We start from the raw sequence: 19,331 nt of genomic DNA, 5'->3' as shown, positions 1-19,331 counted from the left end.
AGTGGAGGAGAAATGGGCCAGCAGGCATCTCCCAGTACAGGACTCGGCAGTACAAAGACATTTCCTGTACAAGAAGACCTGAGGTCTCCATCCCAGGCCCCTTCTCTCCAAAGGGACACACCGTTGAGTGGGAATATCCTGGGAAAGCCATGGCAGTAACTATAACCGCATCTTATGTCCTTGTCTGTTAAGCTCTACATGCTATAGTATCTCATTTATTTCTCACTGCAATCCTAAACAGTCCCATTTTACAGATGAGGAAACGGAGGCTGAGACCTTGCCCAAGGCATCATAGTAGGGCAATGGAGGGTCCAAGATGAGAAAACAAGGCAGTCTAACTCCAGAACCCAAGCTCTCAACCTATACCAACCTATACCGGGGCAGAACACTGGCTAGAAAATTTTCTAAGGACAAACTGCAGAGGGTGAAGGGGCCGTCTGTGGCTGGGAAGGGACACTTAAATCTGCAGCTTAAAGCTTGAGCAGAGCAAAGGGGACGAATGATCTGGGCAGAGCTCCTCTGCCTGTGGGTCCCCCAACCTCCAGGCCCCAGCTTGCGTCCCAGGACACCGGGTCAGGACTGACATAGGTTTGCCATCACCTGGGTGATCCTGTTGTGGTTGGCCAGGAACATGGACAGGTTCTGCGACTCCTGGATGGACTGGGGGTCAGCCATCTTCCTCAGGAACTGCGCTGCCCTGGACAGGGTGGTGTAGAGAGGGATGCTCATGAATAGCCGGCCTAAGCCGGGCCTTAGCTCCCACCTAACCCAGCCGGGCCCTGCTCCCAGCTAACCCAGATACACTATCCCCGAAGTTGCAGGGCTCTGAATGGCACAAGTGACTCTAACATCGAAGGAGAGCCTGTTCTGGAGTCATTTCACTTGGAGCTGTTTGCACCCCTGTAATAACGGTACCTGAAATTAAGAAGCAAGAATGCACTGAAGCTCAAAGACTAGGCAAGTTTAAGGGTAGCTAGCATGCCATCAACCAGCCCAAGGGGTAAGACCTAGTGAAACGGGCATCCCGAGCCTTGCAGTGACCTCCAGCAAAACTACACGGTAAGTCATGGGGAAGAATCACAAGCAGCGGAATGTTCTGTTTTTTGGGTATTATGTTGCTTATAGGAAAACCTCAATGTTTCTAAACATTGTAGGGAAAGCAAAAGTCTACTTAACCTGGTGGGACTGAGGGGATGATGGGTGTGGGGAACACAGCAGGCCTTGAAGGGGGGAAACCACTGCCCTGGGACTTCTCCAGCCTGGCCTGGAGGTGGAGTTGGTGCAGGGACCGTGGAACACGGACAAGACACAGCAAGGTCCCAGCCAGTCCCCAGAGCATGTCAGCTGTGACCATGATGGCAGGAGTTGGCCAAATCTGGGGAGAGTTTGGGGGGAAGACACTGTACCATGAGCTGTCTATGGAATCTCTGTGAAATTGCCATTTCTGAATGGGGCTCTGTCTTCTGGGTACTGACAGGTTTCAGTTCACTAAGGAGGATAAAACAGTGAGGATCAGTCTGTTGTCTGCTTTCTCCGGTTACCTCGGAGCCCCAGGAGGAGGTGGTTCAAGGACAGGGGCCCTCTTCATCATGACATGGCAAACTCTTCCCAAGACATATGTATGGTCACCTTGGAGCTTATTTGAGCCTCAAGCAACACAGGTGGATTTGCTACTTTCACCTGCTCTCCCCCACTTTGGGGTGGCTGTATACACATTTCTGGAGAAGAATGACCGCCTCCCACTCTCAGTCCTTTCTTGTGAGCTGCCATTGACCCTCAACTGACCCCAAGAGCGAGCACCGCCCCCATCAGCACCACGCCAACATACTCGTACATAGTATCTGATGGAGGGATCGGCACAGGACCCAGGCTGAGGCAAGGACAATCCTTCTTGGGGCTTTTGCAAAATATTTGCAAGGAGCTGCATCCTTTCCTTCCTTAGGAACTGGGGTTGCTATGCTGACTGGAGGGACGCTGCTGGAGGCCATACAGGGCATGAGCCTGAGAATGAAGCGGTCACTGGGGAAAGCTGAGCTGAGAGGCAGAAGGAACCAGATCAACAGCATCACCTGAGTACCTGGATCAGGTAGACCAGGACTTTTCTGTTCTGGGAGCCAACCCAGTTTCTTCTTTCACATGAGCAGTTTGAACTGGCTTTCTGATTCTTGCAGAGAATGACTCCTGTGACCATTTTAGGATTATATTAATCATAATATAATCTCAGACTGCATGAGACACAGAAAATGCTGCTCCACTGGTGGGGTAAATGAGGATTTGATTCCACCTCGAGATAGAAAACCCTGCCAAGACCCAGTTCTGCAAAGCTCAGCTCTGTATCTTACTCTGTAAGCTGCAAAAACAGAGGCAGACTCAACCCTGCTGTGTCTGTGGAGTGGCTAGCTTGGTTCTGAGCCTGTTAGGAGGGCTCTGTTTTCTCTCTCCCACAGGCCGGCTGCCTAGGAAGATAGGGCGGGGGAGGGAGAGGAGCCCTGACCTCTTGTAGGCAGAGTGGTCATTCTTGACACTGCACTTCATATTCTTCAGCTCGTCCAAGACTGCAAACATGTTGATGAACTTGCCCAGGGTCAGGAGGTAGGCCTCGGAGACAAAGTCCTTCCTCCGCTCGGCATGGCATAGTCGCTTCACCTCACTGCAGAACCGCTCGATAGCTTTGCGCTGTGGGCAGAGGGGCAGCGGGTTAGGACTGGGCAGCCTGGTGGGGCAGCTCGCTGAGCTCCCTGGTGGGGAGCTGGTCAAGGCTCCCTGGGGGCTCTACTCAGAGCCTGGACTTTTAGAGAAAGGCAAAACTGCCCAGAGGTCTTTCTCAGAGGAGTCCTGAAATCCTAAGCTGATTTCTAGAGGGAAGCCCAGAACCTGTCCCCAAGTGAGCCAAACCAATGAATTTATTCACCCCCTCCTTGCTGAGAAAGCTGCTATCTTGTCATGTGTGATTCCTAGCACCTAGGACAGTGCAGGCACCGGACAATTAGTGGGTAGCAATGGACAGTGAGAGGGACACTCAGAGAAAGAGCTCCATTCATCCAATAGATGCTGTTTACTGAGGATCTCCTATGTGCCAGGCATCATTCTTGGCCCTGGGGTAAAGTGGGGAATAAAACAGAAAAAAAAGTCTCTACCCAAAGGAACTTATATTCTAGTGATGGGTGACAGAAAACAAAATATCAAATAAATTCTCTATATCAGAATGTGGTACGAGCTGTGGAGAAAAACAAAGCAAGGAAAGGAGATAGGGAGACCTTCAAAGACCAGATCAAGCCACTTTCTCCTTCCAGAGTGTAAGTCCAACAAAACTTTGCAGGATGATGGAAATGTTCTGTATCTGCACTGTCCAACACAATGGCCACTCATCACATGTGAGTGATGGAAATGCACACCGAGCACTGGAAATGCAAGTGCCAAGGAGGATACGCATTTTACATTTTATTTAATTTGAATTCAAGTAGACGGCCATACATGGCTACTGGCGACTGTACTGGACAGAGGAGTTTTCGATTACTCTATAGCCTCCCTTCTCTAAATACATCTTGTCAGAAGGCCCTCAGTTTAGTACTTACTTCATTTTGGGTAGTTTTGCTCTCTTGGAACTGTCTTCCCAAAGAGCTTTTAGGCCCCTTGAAGGCAGGTCCATGATGCTAATAACAGCATCTGTGAGTTAGTAAACCTGCTCTGTAGCAAGGGCTCTACAAATAGGGCTCTTTACTAATGGACCTTATTTATCCTTAGAGAAAACCTGTGAAATGGGCGTTCTTTCCAGAGGGTGAGAATATTGAAGGTGTCAGAGGTCTGAAATGACTTAAGGTCCCAGCCAGAAGGTGGCAGAACCCTGGCTTGCTCTGCCTTCAAGGCTCTATCTGCATCTTCCCCACCACTTTCAGGAGGCCAGCACAGAGCTGGGCGCAGGGCTGAGCCTGGGCCAGTGCTTGCAAGTCTACTTCTAAGGCTCATAAACACATGCAGAACACATGGAGGGCACAGGGTGCATGGCAGGGCTCCCACCCAGGCACAGGGTGGGCTTAAACTGCTCAGCCTGCATTCCTGAATGGCTTCCAACAAAACCACGATAACCAGCTTGCCCTCTTACCTGTCACTCACAGGAATCTTTGGCCATCTTTTTTCTTTTCCTCCTTTAAACACTTGCTCTTCTTGGCCTCCCAGCTGGTCTCCCTGCTGTTACTCTTCTCCCCTCACCTCCACTCCCTCTCCCTTGACACCTGCCCCTCACCTCCCATCCACTAGCCACATGGCAGCAAGAACGTTGTTTCAACAGTCTGATCAGATCATGTCACTGGAAACCTCCAACAGCTTCCTGTAATGCTTGAAGAAAATCTGTGTTCTTTTCACAGCTATAATGCCTATATGAGTGAGTCCCTGCTCACCTCTCCAACCTCACTTTTTCTCACTCACTCAGCTCACTATGCAGCCTCCTTGGCTTCGCTCCATTTCTTAAGCCCGTCCTGCTTCTTGAGCTTGCAGGGCCTTTGCCTCTGCAGTTCCTTCTGCCTGGGTCATCTGCCCCTGGTTCATCACCTGCCCGCCTCTTTCGCATCATACAGATCTCAGTTCAAACGCTACCTCCCTTGAGGCTGGCCCTAAAGTTCATCCATGTCGCAAACACCCTCCACGCCAGAGGTTTGCTAATTGCACTTTATTCACAGCACATGTTCTGTTGGGTATTGTTTATGGTCAGTCTCTCCTCCCACCCAAAATACTCTCCTTTGCCCACTAGGATGTGAATTGTATGGAGGGAGGGTGCTTGTCTGTCTTGCTCACCCTGGGGTGGGTCAGGGGCACTGGACAGTGTTTTGACGAACGAATGAAGATCACAGCACAGAAATCCAGACCCTTGTGTCTAGAAGGTGGGGGCCTTCTCAGTTGTCCTGGCCCAGACCCACCCCGACCCCTCACCTGAAAGTACATGAACTTCATGAGCTTGGTGACCTCGGGCTCCAGCACTTCTACCGTCTTCTCATAGATCTCTACTCGGTTGGGCTGCTCATTGCATTTCACCTGCAGGGAGACAGGGGGTTTCGCACACCCTGGTTTGCCCAGGCAGTCCTGGTTCACACCTGCTGTCTTATTAATAGGGCCCATTTTCACTCTCGAATGCACTTCATTTAGGATGAGAAGTGATATGGTGGCTACACAGTGAGAGGAGGCTGGGGCAGCCCTGATGAAGAGTGAGCGCTTCTAGGCAGGACTGCTCCCTAGACATCGGCTGCAGGAAGGAAACCAGCTGGTCCGGGAACAGAGCCCTCCTCCCCCACAGTCTGTTCTAGGCCCCCGCCATGTGCTGTACGCAGGTCTACATTCATCTACAGGGTCTCCCTCCTTCCATCTTTCCCTCAGTGCTACCCCAAGGGGGCCTCTGCCAGATTCTAAGCAGGGAAGAATGTTCTGTCCATGTCTCTGAGTGCACTCGGGGCAAAGCCCCTGTGCACACCCGGGCCCAGCGAGGAGCCCATTTTCTCTGCCCAGGGGTTTTCGGCACATCAGAAGCACGTGGCAGGTGTGTTCACAGCATGTGCACACAAGGCTGCTAACAGGTCATCGACACTGAAGAGTCAGCAAAGGGTAATAAACACAAGGACATTCTTCACACTGTTGTTTAGAAATCGTGGAAATGTCAGCACGAGCTAAACATCCACTGGTCAATGATTAAATGGATAAAGTATTAATACGAGGCAGTATCATTAATGTAACTGTTAGGGCTGATGGGACAGATCTCTGACCTGACGTGGAAAGACTGCTACCATAAATCTGGGTGGAAATAGCTGCAGGAAAGTAAGGGTAATTTAATCCTGTTTTTATTGAATAAAACACAAAACTGTGTGTGTGCTGGTGTGCCCATATATAATACAGGTACAGAGACTCTGAAAGGGTGTGAACCAAGCTGCTAGTAAACAGTTCCCTCTGGGGGTTAGGACTGTGAGCAAGGGAGAGGAATGGTTTCTGTTTACACACTTGGGGTTTGTTGCTTTCGTGATGGTGGGACCCATGAATATAATATGATAATGATAAAAATACTATCTGTATGTGTTAACATGAAAAAAGTCAGCTATAAAGAATGAAGTGAAAAAAGCAAGTGGCGGAACCATATAAATAAGAAACAACATGCTTTAGTAAATGACAATAATTTACAAAATAATAATCAGAAATATTCAGGTTGTTGGAGGAAAGAGAGTCAGATGAACATGCGGCAAAGGGTCCACAGTGATTACGCTTTGGTGGGAGGTGGCGATTTGGGTGGTGGAGGGAGGGGGTGAGGCTGTCTTGCTTTCTACTTTACACCTTTCTGCAGTGGTTTGGGTATTGTACAGTTAGCATATACTGCTTTCAAAATGAAAGGATAATGAGAAATTGTTTAAAGTTGGTGTCAGTTTTATGGGATGCTCTCTGCATGTGTTCAGTGAGCCCCCTTGGGTAGGAGACTCTGCTTCACGCCCTGTCGCCTGGACAAGGTCAGTTACCTGGACGGGGGTGGATGGAGGGAGGAGCCACCCCTTGTGGTGCAGGACTCACCTGGGGGATGGCCCGGGAACAGCTGCGCCAGGTGTACAGCATGACTGCATACTCGTGCCCTTCCTCCAGCATTTCATTCTGAAAAGCAAAACACGCTCAGCAGGGAGAAAGCACTCCAGGGCCACGAGACTTCTCAACAGCTCCCCTTGCCTCCACATCCTTGGATTCACAGTGTGGTCTCTGGACCAGCAGCATCAGCATTGCCTGGTGGGGTTGCTTATTAGAAATGCAGAGTCTCAGGCTCTTCCCTGGGCCTTTGGGATCTGAATCTGCATTTCAATAAAATCCCCAGGGAACTCTCATTCCCCGGTGCACAATAAGTTTGAGAAGCACTGGCCTAAATTATCCTCATCAGTCACCCCAGGGCTCTATCAGCCCGACACACTTTTCAAAGACAGACAGCTACCTCAGAAAGGTGGGGCAGACGCACTAGTTCCAACTGCAAAAGCTGTCCCAGACAGCAAGAAAACAAGCAAGCAGCCAAAGAGTATGCACAGCAGGTAGGTTGAAAAAAAAAAGAGTAAAAATTATGGAAGTATATTATTGTGTGGACTTCCCTGGTAGCCCAGTGGTAAAGAATACGCCTGCCAATGTGAGTTCAATCCCTGGCTTGGGAAGATCCCACTCCAGTAGTCTTGACAGGGAAATCCCATGGACAGAGGAACCTGGTGGGCTACAGTCCATGAGGTTGCAAAGAGTTGGACATGATTTCAAGATTAACCACAATATTACTGTGTATTGAAAAATATCTTGGTGGAATATATACCAAGACTGTGAGGAGCAAGCTCTCTGTGGGGCTGGATAAATGGGAGCTTTCACTTTTCGTATCACACAGCGCTATAATGTTTGCATTTTAATAACAGCCCATGTTGCTATTTCATACGGAGGAAGATGGTTAAGATCAAGATTAAGATTTTTAAAAATAATACAGAGCAGATGGCAAAATTAACAACAGCATGAAAAATAAATCTGATTACTCACCTCACCTAGTAACTGCTTCACCTAGTAACTGCTTCAGTGGAAAGAGCCCTAAACTCAGGGTCCAAATATCAGGGCTGAAGTCCCAGCTTCACCACTTCTTAGCCCTTTGGCCTTCAGGAAGTCACTTAACCTAAAATTCTCCAGTCATCTGTATAATGATGATGACAACAACCTCAGAGAGTTTTGTGAGAATTGAATACAAACACACGGTTGTGGTTTAGTCGTGTCTGACTCTTTGTGACCCCATGGACTATAGCCCGCCAGGCTTCTCTGTCCAAGGGATTTCCTAGGCAAGAATACTGGAGTGGGATGCCATTTCCTTCCCCAAGGGATCTTCCTGACCCAGGGATCAAACCCACCTCTCCTGCATTGCAGGCGGATTCTTTGCTACTGAGCCACCAGGGAAGCCCACAAAAATACATACACACTAGGCAATCTGTAAAGAGAGTTTGGAGTATTACTAGGGAAAAGATAGTCTGGCAGTTCCTCAAAAAGTTAAATCACAGAGTTACCATATGATCCAGCAATTTCACTCTGAGGTATATACCCAAGAGAAATGAAAGCATATGTCCACAGTGAAACTCCACACTTGCTCACAGCAACATTATTCTAACAGTCAAAAAACAGAAACAACCCGACTGTGTCCATCGATGGATGAATGGATAAATAAAATGTGATGTAGCCGTGCAGAGGAATAGTATGCATCTGTGAAAAGGAATGAAGTACTGATCCATGCTACAACATGGACGAACTTTGAAAACACTATGCTAAGTGAAAGAAGGCAGACACAAAAGACCACTATTATGCGATCCATTTAGATGAACTGTTCAGAATAACCAAATCTACAGAAATAGAAACCAGATTAGTGGTTGTGGGAGAGCGGAATTGGGAAGGACTGCTACAGGGTTTGGGGTTTCTCTTTGTGGTGATAGAAGTTAGACAGGGGCAATGTCTAACATTTACAATGTATAACATTGTGAATCTACCATAAAAATAGTGAACTATACACTTTAAATGGTGAATCTTATGTTATATGAAGGACATCTCAAAAAATATACTAAAAAAATTGTATTACTAGGCCGTCTCTTTTGTAAATGTTCATACTGATACAAAAACGAGCCTTTTCTCATTTAATTTTTATCCCACACATCATATCTATTTCATAATATCTTCCTAGCACAAGATCAGATTCAATTTGGAGCTTATTCCTTTTTATAGTTTTGTTTTCAACGGCAAATGTCACTGACGAGTCACACTTTCAATTCTTAATTTAGCGAACTCTTTAAATCAGTAACATGTTGTCCTTGAGACCAGAGAGAACCAAGATCAAGTCTGTGGGTCTTCTGCTGCCTTTGCTTCAGAACATGTGTCAGAAAAGGGAAGTGACAGTAACGTGTAGGGAACATGTGTCTAATTATTAGCATCAAGCTGCCCACTGACAGGTGTTAGTATCCCACTCATTCACCCACTGAACATTTCACTGAGCACTCACATATTCCCCTTCAGTGCTCCATGCTAGGAACAGGCCAGTGAAAAAGAATACTGTGGACTCTGCCCTACGGACAGCTCAGCTGACCATCAGTAAGGTTTGTTGTATAATCATGCCTGGAATATAGAGGTCAGGATGGTGTGGTGGATAGAGCCTCAGGGAATTTGAGTTCTGTTCTTGGCTCTGCTTTGACCCACCTTTTACCTGGAAAATGTCATGGTTTCATCATTTGGAGGCAGAGAATTGGCCTAAATCCGCAGTCCCCAACCTTTTTGGCACCAGAAACTGGTTTCAGGGAAGACAACTTTTCCATGGACCAAGGTGGGGGATGAAGGTGGTTTCAGGAGGATTCAAGTGCATTACATTTATTGTACACTTTATTTCTATTCTTTCTTTCTTTCTTTCTATTATTATTACATCAGTTCCACCTCAGATCTCCAGGCATTAGAACCCAGAAGTTGGAGCTCTCTGGCCTAAATCACTAGTTCTCAACCTGGCTACCCATTAGTCACCTGGGTAACTCTGAAAACTCCTGATGCCCAGGATGGACTCCAATGGAATGAAATCTTTATCTCTGGGGGAGGGGTCCAGGCATGAGTGTTTTTTTTTTTTTTTAAATGCTTTCTAAGTGATTTCAATGTGCAGCTAGGTTTACAGCTGCAGGACTAAGGATCTCTCAGGTTCTTTATATTTGTAAGATCCTGTAGGTCCATAATTAACCCAATGTGAATTCAGTTCAAGTTTCAGATTCTGGCAGACTGTACCTCTCAGCACTTAACTTTGGACACTAGGCCCCCATCCTACTCCCAGCAAAGAACCCTTGACTGTTCCTTGTAGCTGGTCAATTACATGGTTTACACACTTTCTCCTCCTCTTCTTCTTTTCTCTGGCTATCCTGCCCTTTGAGAGATTCACCTTGCTCCAGTGTGGGCAGGAGTAATACAAGAAGATGAACATCGAATGAAGCCTCTTGCTGCTGATAAGCTACTCTAGACAAAGTCTGAGCAGGGTACAAGGATGAAACTGTTGAGGAAGTGAGGTTTGGGTATTATCCATGAACATCAGCAGTGCACCCTATTTTGGACTTTGCCTAAAACCTTATCAACACTATCCCTGCATCAGTAGAATAGTGGCCCCCAGAAAGATGTCTGCAACCTAAACTGTAGGACCTATGGAAACAATACCTTACATGGCAAAAGGATGAATGAAGCTAGGAACCTTGAGATGGGGAGGTTATCCTGGGTTATTGGGTGGACCCAGTGTGATGGCAAGGGTCCTGAGGGAGGTGAGAGTCAGGGCAGGAGATGTGAGGATGGAAGCAGAGACTGAAGTGGTGTGACTGCTGGCTGGAAGGGGGCTGAGCCAAAGAGCAGGCTGCCTCTACAACCTGGAAAAACAAGGCCACAGATTCTCCTCTAGCGCCTTCAGAAGTGAACGCAGCCCTGCCAACACCTGGATTTTAACCCTTTAAGATCCCATGTCAAACTTTGACCAAAAGAACTGTAAGCAAGTGAATCTGTTTTATTTTAGGTCACCAAATCTGTGATAATCAGTTACAGCAGCAACAGAAAAGGAATACAATCCCTCTCCGGACTGGCCCCTCCTCTGACTGCGCTACTGGTGCCCCTGACCTGGTTTTTTCAGGAAACCTCAGTCAGCATCGTTTCAGCTTCCCTCGGCCCCAGCCCCCAGCAGACTGCGAAGCCAGGCAGAGTCGCCCTCCAGTGCCTCCTACATCCCTGACCCCTTAGCTGCTCCTTAGGTCACTGCCCTCATCCGGCCCTTGACACCTCCAGGGTAGATAACCTTATCTCAACTGATCTATTTGGCTCTCTCATGCCTCCTTACCACTCGTTCTGCACAAAACTAACAAGCGAAATTTATTTCTCAAGTGTAGTTCTGTTCACATTTTCCTCACTAATGGAAACTGTCTATTGCTACTGATTTTTTTTTTTTTAATTAAATGAATGAAAGCCCTCTGTTATGGGCTGACTTGTGTCACCCCCCACCCCCAAATTCACATGTTGAAGTCCTAGACCTGGGACCTCAGAATGTGAGTATATTTGGAGATAGGGCCTTTAGAGAGATGATTAAGTTAACAAGAGGCCATTGTCCAACCTGACTGAATTTGGACACACAGAGAGACACCTTACATGTGTCTACACAGACAAAAGACAACGTGAGGACACAGCCAGAAGGCAAAGACAGGCCTCAGAAGAAACCAACCCTGCTGACATCTTGATACTGGATTTCTTGTCTCCAGAAACAGGAGAAGATAAATTTGTTATCTAAGTCACCCAGTCTGTGGTATTTTGTTATGGCAGCTCTAGCAAACTAAGACACTCTCTATGCACCCAATCCATTATGAATATCACCAAGAATTTCCCTACATGTACTTCACAGTTCCAACCCAGGCAATCTCTGAAAACTTTTGCCTCTGAGCCTCCCCTGATGCTGCTTCCACCAGCTGGTATGCCCTCTCCATCTCCTCTCTGACAGATAAAATTCTAATTGGGTGGGTCAGCGGAGGTCAGAGCTGGGAATCCTAAGTCCAGGATTCTAGGTTCAACCTTGTGATTTACTAGTTGTGTGATGATGAGCAACCTGCTTATTAACTTCTCTAGGTCTCAGTTTTCTCATCCCTAAAATGTATATAACGATCTCTTTGCAAATCACAGGCTGTAATAAGGTTCCAATGATATTACATATGGGAAAATTTTACACAGTTTAAAGTACAATATATATATATATATATACACACACACACATATAGTTACAATGTGTGTATGTGTGCAAAGTACACAAAAAGTGAAGTGAAGTGAAGTCACTCAGTCATGTCCGACTCTTTGCGACCCCATGGACTGTAGCCTACCAGGCTTCTCTGTCCATCGGATTTTCCAGGCAAGGGTACTGGAGTGGGGTGCCATAAAGCTATACTCAAAAGCTACTTCCTGCAACAAGCTTTCTCTGACCCCCTCAAGGCCACTTAAAAACTCTGAACTTTCACCATGTCTTTTATCTTTAACTTTGTACATTTTTGTTTGCAAAGACTTGTCCAGAGCATGTTTTATAGTCAAACAGATTCGGGTTTAGCTCTGTCATTTGTCAATGGCAGGACCCTGAGTAAGTTACTTCACTTTTCTGGAGTTTCGTTTTCCCCATCCATAAAATGGGTATTGTAATAAAACATTCTTCCCAGGGTTGAGGTGATGATTAATTGACAACGCATTTGAAATACCTGCACAGAAAATGTTCAAAGAATGCTGTTTGTCTACTTCCCACTTGATTCATTGAGAACTAAGACCCCATCTGTCCTTGCATACACGCCGTGCCCCCTGCCCCCCAGCCCTTCAGCATTTAGCAGGGTCTGACCAAGTACCAGGGACACAATATTTATTGAATGAATGGGCAGGGTGTGGTGAGACAAGGGTTTAGGCTATCGATGATATAGTGAGAAAGGTCCACTGAGCTGTAGGCAGAGCCTGTGAATGAGAAATCTTGGAATTTTTTTGTTCTTTGTTCTTTTTAAAGAAACTAAACTTTTTATTTTATGTCTTAGATCAGGATGTGCGCAGCACGTGAGATCTTAGTTCCCCAACCAGCAACTGCACTTCTGCCCCCTGTACTGGGAGCACAGAGTCTTAACCACTGGACTGCCAGGGAAGTCCCTGAATTCCTTAAATGTCAGTGATGCATGAGGGTGAAATCATGAAAGCCAAAGGGAGAAGGTACCCACACAGGTGGGTCAGACACAGTCCCATCAAACCACTGGCCCCTGTCTGTGAATGATTTAGGCCACCAGCTTCCTCCAGTCAAGAATGTGTTACTGCAAAACTTTGAGAAACTTTGTGCTTTGGTCAAGAGCCCAAATTCCACACAGCCAGTAATCTATAAAGTACAAAACAAGGCAAGATCTAATCAACTGTTAACCCCAAAGCTAGAGAGAAGCTCAGGAAAGCGAACAGTGTGAATAGAGTTGGGCCCCAAAGGTGAGCAGGATTTGGAAGGCTGGAGGATACGGACCAGTGTACCCCCAGGCATGGAGAGGGGATGGGTGGGGTGGGAAAAAGGGCTTGAGGAGGTGGATCCTTCTGAGGCAGTGGGTTCTTGGAATAGCTGAGCCCCTGCCTCCTCAAGGAGGGGCTATGTCTGCGCCTGAGGGCCACGGAGACTCACCATGCTGGAGTGCACTGTAGCCTGCTCGATGTACCTCGCGATGCCTGTGACAAAGGCATTCCTGTCCTCGAAGTTTGTGTCAAAGTTAGCCTGCAGGGATTAAAGGACAGGAACACTTAGTGGCTGGAAAACAGGTTCAAGATGGCTGGGTGTCCAGGAAATAAACTGCTGCCAGCCAATGCCCACGTTCTCTGGGGAAATCTATCTCCACACTGCCCTCTCATCTTCCACCGAGAAATCCCACCCTGCATTCCACTGGGCAGAAGCTGGCCACAGACAGGGCCTGCATCTGCTTCCCATGGGTAATCAGGTTCACCCAGAGAGCCTCACAAGTGAAAACTTAAACTATACAAGCCTAAATAGCTGTTAAAAGTGGAGATGTGTGTTTTTTTTTTTTTTTTTAAAGAGAAGCAGACTCACAGATATAGAAGAAAAACTAGTGGTTTTTTTCTAGAAGGGGAAGAGCAAAATGGTGGGGTGGGAGGCACACACTTAGTGGGTGTAGGATAGGCTCAAGGTTGTATTGTATAACACTGGGAATATAGCCAATATTTTGCAATAGCTGTAAATGAAAAGTAACTTTTAAAAACTGCATTAAAAATGTAAAGATGTTTTTAAAGGTGAAGATACTAAAGAAAAGGAAAGGTATACACTGTTTTCATCTCGTTGTTGCAAAAATATTTGCCAGAGGGTGCAGATACCTCTGTACAAGAATAATAACTGCAGTAATTTTTTGTAATAAAAAAACTGGAAACCATCCAAATGTCCATTAACAGCAAAAGGCTAAATAAATAATAGCATATCCATACAATGGGCTTATAGGTACTATGTGCTGGTTAAAAATAGTATGGTTGCACTGTAGTACTGTCAGGAAAAATACCCATGATAAATTTTACATTAAAAAAGTCAAATCATAGAGGCTTTTACCATCCTCTTTTGGTAAAAAAAAAAAAGTTATATATCTAAATGGTAAAAAGATGAGTGGATGTATATATGCATGTATATATAGACATAGTTTCAGGGAAATTTTTATTTGTTATATTTTGCTGTATGGCTTATAATAAAAAGATATCTACATAATTAAAAATTTACTGTGGGTTAGACAATGTGAATAAACCAACTTGATGAGTTGAACCTTCAGGCATGTGCTTAATAAATCAAGCCATTGAATGAAATTAGAAATATACTATGCATTTATTCTTAGTCTCATTTAGCAGTCCCAGAACTTTCAAAAGGTCAAATACAGCAAGAAAGCTAAAAATTTACAATTAACTTACTCTTCCTTAACATGGTGTACTTGCCCAGCACACTCAGACAAGGGGCTATTTGCAAGGCTGACTCCGGCTGCACCAATACCCTTCCCACCATGCCCGGTGGGATCACGGTTTTGAGCAACCTGATCACGGTTTGTCACGAGCTTGCCTCTTTTGGGCAAAAGCAAACAACTGTGACCAGCTTCCCCGAGCCATTATGGGCTGTGGGGAGTTGAAGATCTCTTCTCACATACACGAAGAAAAAGTAATTACCCAGGCAGGCTCTAGGGGTTTTTTAATGGTGATATTTAATTCATGAGGTCAGAGCTGCCAAAACCTTGGTTGGTGCCACAGCAAGAATAGCCAGGAAGGTATTTGGGGTCAGAACAGACCAACAAGCCTTTCCCTGGGAAGAGAAATGGCGCTGGTATATGTTTACTAGCTAATCTATTTCTTACACTCAGCTCCACCACTGCACCGGGGACTCCATCAGTTCACGACCTTTCACCTTCTAGATTCAGGCAGCCCCCTTCCCTCTGCCCGCAGGGCAAACCCTCTCCGGGGGTCCCCAGAATTCCTGAGCCCCTCATCCTGGTCCCGGTGCTCTGGGAGGACTTACCTGGTACATTATGGAGGAAGGCGGGGGCTCGATGCATGGCTGCTGGTCAGGGAGGGGCAGCTCTTCCAGCAGGTCCACGTTGGACAGGGCATCTTCCAGGGTGACGTGGGTGGTCATGGCTGCAGTTTCCGTTGTCCACGCTGAGGGGATGCAAGAGAAGGAAACGGAGAGTTTCAGGGGCCTCCAAACATTTCTCCCAGGCCACCCCTGTCCAGGCTTCTTCCAGACCATCCAGGGAGGTAAGTAACATGCGTTGAGACCACTTCCACTTGCTACTCAATCTGTGTGGGATATCTAAGGATATCCTTACAGTTTGTGTGTGTGTGTGTGTCTTAGTTGCTCTTTGTGACCCCATGGACTGAAGCTCATCAAGCTCCACTTCCACGGAATTCTCCAGGCAACAGTACTGGAATGGGTGGCCATTCCCTTCTCCAGGGGATCTTCCTGACCCAGGGACCGAACCCGGGTCTCCCACATTGCAGACAGATTCTTTACTGTCTGAGCCACCAGGGAAGCCCTCTTTACATTTACAAAGTACTTTTTTATGTCTATTGCCTCGACTGAACCTCACACCACAATCCTCTCATGGCAGGCCGTATTACATCCACATAATCGATGGAAGACCAAGGCTCAGGGAAGTTACATGATGCTTATGCGACCACAGAGACCAGAAGCAAAGGACCTCAAGTCATGCCTGATGCTGAGACTTGAGTCAAAGTCAACCTCCAGTTTTTGCTATTCAAGGAGATATTTATCAGTTCTACTCTTCAATTCTTGCATAACACAAATATCCATTATCAAGAGTGCCAAAGATTATTGAAACCAGAGTTTGAAGTTAAACTGGGAATCAGAGAATTCAGACTCCAGAGAATTTAACCTGATTTGCAAAAACATTAGAGCCATTGTCTTCCTTGGCCTAGAAGTATGGTATTCTTTGTGAGCTACACCAAGCAAATAAGCCCGAGATGGACATTTTTGTGTCTCAAACCCTGGCAGAGTACAGTGGCTTTGAGGAGAACTTTGCCAGACACTGAAGTTGAAGAGGTTCTAAACAGCACTTACCTATCTGGAGCTAACTGCTATTTTAAGAACTCAGCACTCAGCAAACAGAAAACTCATTTTTTAAAGCATATGCAAAACATTAATAAAACATGATCATGATTTAGGGCATACAACAAGTTCTTACAAGTTCCCCCAAATATGACCTTGTAGAAGTCATATTCACTGACTACGTGACATAAAACTAGAAATCGATAACACAACTTATAGCAAAGAAAAAAACCCAAGCCTGTGAAAATTTGTAAAAATGTATCTCTCAGGTTATTCATAGCTAAAGAGGAATTCAAATAGAAATTATAAAATATTTAGAACCGAAAGACAGACAGCATGAATAAATGTCTCGATGCATTTCACAGAAACTAAGAAAGCAGAATTGCATGAAGTGAATTTTCTGCTCAAAAACCTAAAAATGGATAAAAATCAACTCGAAGAAATGAGAATGCAGGGATTACTAACTACAAAAGCAGAACTATATGAAGCAAAAAACAAAGAAAACAAAAGCAACAGTAGACTAGGTGAACAAAAATCGAAAAACTGAGTTTTATAAAAAGATGATGAAGAAGCCGCTGCTGCTAATCCTTTGTGAGCTAAGTCACTTCAGTCCTGACTCTTTGCAACCCCCATGGATTGTAGCCCGCCAGGCTCCTCTGTCCATGGGATTCTCCAGGCAAGAGTGCTGGAGTGGGTTGTCATTTCCAATCCCTTAGTACATCTGAATAAAGAAATTCTGGGAAGGCAGACTGTGCTCCTGAGAGTGCCCCCCCCCCCCCCCAATCCCCAAGCCCAGAGAAGCCTGAGACCCGCATCAGGGCTGGAGTCTCAGTGTCAGAGGATCCGCCTTGCTCATTAGGAAATGAGAGACCAGGGCGGGACAGGACCAGCAACAGCAGAGCTGGGCCAGGCTGTGACCGGCTGACACAGCTGCACAGTGCACCCACGCAGGCTGCCCCAGCGTCTTCCTAAGGCCTGGTCGGGAGGGCAGGTGGGGTTGAGCTGCTGAGTACCGCTTCACGCCTCACTGAGCTCTCAACTCACCTCCCTGTCACGCGCTCCGGCAACAGCGAAGGCCCCACCCAATGAGGGCGCAGGGAGCTCAGAAGTGACTTCCCCTCTGCCCTCAGCAGGTGCCTGGCCTCACGGGGGCGGGAGGTCTCAGGCCCTCTCCACACCTATGCTTCTTCCTCCACTCTCTCTCTGCCCTGAATTCTAACTGCGGTCTTCAGTTCTACAGCCAAACCAACCATCTGCCAGTCCACAGAAAAGACTGTGTTCTTTCTTACATTAATGTGATGTTCATTTTGCAGAATTTTTCAGGGCGTAATGATCTATATGACTTCTTATCTATATGATCTTCCCAGGTAGCACTAGTGGTAAAGAACCCGCCTGCCCAATGTAGGAGATTTAAGAGATGCGGGTTTCATCTCTGGGTTGAGAAGATTCCCCTGGAGGAGGACATGGCAACCCACTCCAGTATTCTTGCCTGGAGAATCCCTTGCAGGCTGCAGTCCATAGGGTCGCAAAGAGTCAGACACAACTGAAGCGGCTTAGCATGCAATGATCTATAAGCTTCAAAGCCCCAATAATTCTCTTCATTAATTCAAATAATAATAAAGCTAACATTTTAAGCCCTTCTCTGTGTCACTCTGCCAAGCACTTGACTATTTTAATCTTGTATCAACCCTATAAAGGGTTAATGCAAGTATAATACTATGATTATTCCCATTTTACGGATGAGCAAACAGAAGCTCAGAATTTAGATAATATTAAAAGGTCAAGTGCTGACAAGTGGTGGAGCTGGGCTTGGAACCTAGGTTTGTCTTACATAAGAAAAGCCTAGATGGGTGGGATGGGGGGTTGTGAGAGGGAGGTTGAAGAGGGAGAAGATACATGTAAATATATGTCTGATTCGCTTCGTTGTACAGCAGAAACTAACACAACATTTGTAAAGCAACCATATCTCAATTAAAAAAAAAAGAGAGAGGCCTCAGTTCAGTTCAGTGCAGTTGCTCAGTTGTGTCCCACTGTCTGTGACCCCAAAGAAAGGCCTAGAAGCAGCTATTTATCTATGACTGCCAAGGCTGTGTCAAAGGACCAACTTGAGGCAGCTTCCACTGGCCAAAGAGGGGGCAATCTGAGGACCAATTTGCACAACTCAACGGACTTGAAACAATACAAATAGATGTGAATCCATAAGATTGTAAAGACACATAATAAAAACTTGGTTTTGTGCCTCTGTTACTGTTGGACGATGCCTGTGAATGAACTTTCATGTTGAAAATCAATGAATAAAAGGAAAGAGTTTGCAAACACTGAGCCATTCTTTCCTGTACCAACTGCATCACTGGATCACTAAATTGTAGAAGAGATGGCTGCTTCTCTATTTATAAAGGTATTTCTTTTTTCCCCATAAAGATTCACAGAATTAAAATATCTCTAGTTTTCAACACCTAATGAACAAATGGACATAGGCTCTGATCATCAACCACTGCTTACGTCACTACATGAGTGACAACCGGGCGTTCTGTGTCTCCTGATGGAGAAACACACTATCACCTCAGGGAGAGTGCTGAATCCAAAACACTTGAATCTAATCAAGCTTTGGATATCATCAGACAGGAAATACAGAGGACAGAACATGTTAAAACACCACAGCGATGCAATTAGTAAAAGACAATCTATGAGAAAGTCTGCTGGACACATAACTCAGTACCTTTAACAAATAAAAGTACAAGGGGAAAAAAAGATGGAGGTGGACGTTACAGATGATAAAAGACTTAGACTATCACATGTGTTTACCTTATTTGGTTCTTATTTCAAACAAACCTTCATAAAGATGAAACTGTAACATAAATTCAAAAATGGGAAAATTTCTCTCGTAGTCACTGACTTGATTATTTGACAATATTAAGGAAATAGTGCTATTAATTTTTTGATATGACAGTAATATTGAAGCTATGTTTTAAAAGAGTCCTTGTCTTTAACAAGTACCTACTAAAATATGGATAAAAGGATACAGGGGTTTGCTTCCAAATAATACTAGATGGGGAATGAGTGAAATAGATAAAACAAACACAGCTATGAGTTAACTGTCAATGCTGTGTGATGCTAACAGAAAGGGATTTATGATAATTTTTCTATTCAATTTTAAATACATTAGAAAATTTCCATTAAAACTCCCAGCTCAGTGTATACACTCCCAGTTCTGATCTATCTT

General features: G+C 45.7%; 1 protein-coding gene across 3 annotated transcripts in view; it reads right to left on the bottom strand.

Annotated features, from left to right (window-relative positions):
• CYFIP2 (cytoplasmic FMR1 interacting protein 2) overlaps window positions 1-19,331 on the bottom strand; it is a 134,309-nt gene that overhangs the window by 97,993 nt on the left and 16,985 nt on the right. For all 3 annotated transcript variants that reach the window (XM_019965309.2, XM_070793921.1, XM_070793920.1), the window contains 6 exons: window positions 15,059-15,198; window positions 13,187-13,276; window positions 6,541-6,618; window positions 4,927-5,028; window positions 2,495-2,676; window positions 601-697 (listed from right to left, as the gene is read on the bottom strand). In XM_019965309.2, the coding sequence (XP_019820868.1) occupies window positions 601-697; window positions 2,495-2,676; window positions 4,927-5,028; window positions 6,541-6,618; window positions 13,187-13,276; window positions 15,059-15,175 (666 nt within the window). In that variant the 5' untranslated portion in view covers window positions 15,176-15,198. The remainder of the gene's footprint in view (window positions 1-600; window positions 698-2,494; window positions 2,677-4,926; window positions 5,029-6,540; window positions 6,619-13,186; window positions 13,277-15,058; window positions 15,199-19,331) is intronic.

This window comes from Bos indicus, chromosome 7 (assembly GCF_029378745.1).
Source record: "Bos indicus isolate NIAB-ARS_2022 breed Sahiwal x Tharparkar chromosome 7, NIAB-ARS_B.indTharparkar_mat_pri_1.0, whole genome shotgun sequence".
NCBI classification, from domain to species: Eukaryota; Metazoa; Chordata; class Mammalia; order Artiodactyla; family Bovidae; genus Bos; species Bos indicus.
Note: the sequence above shows the minus strand (reverse complement) of the source record. Positions and strands in the feature narration are given on the sequence as shown.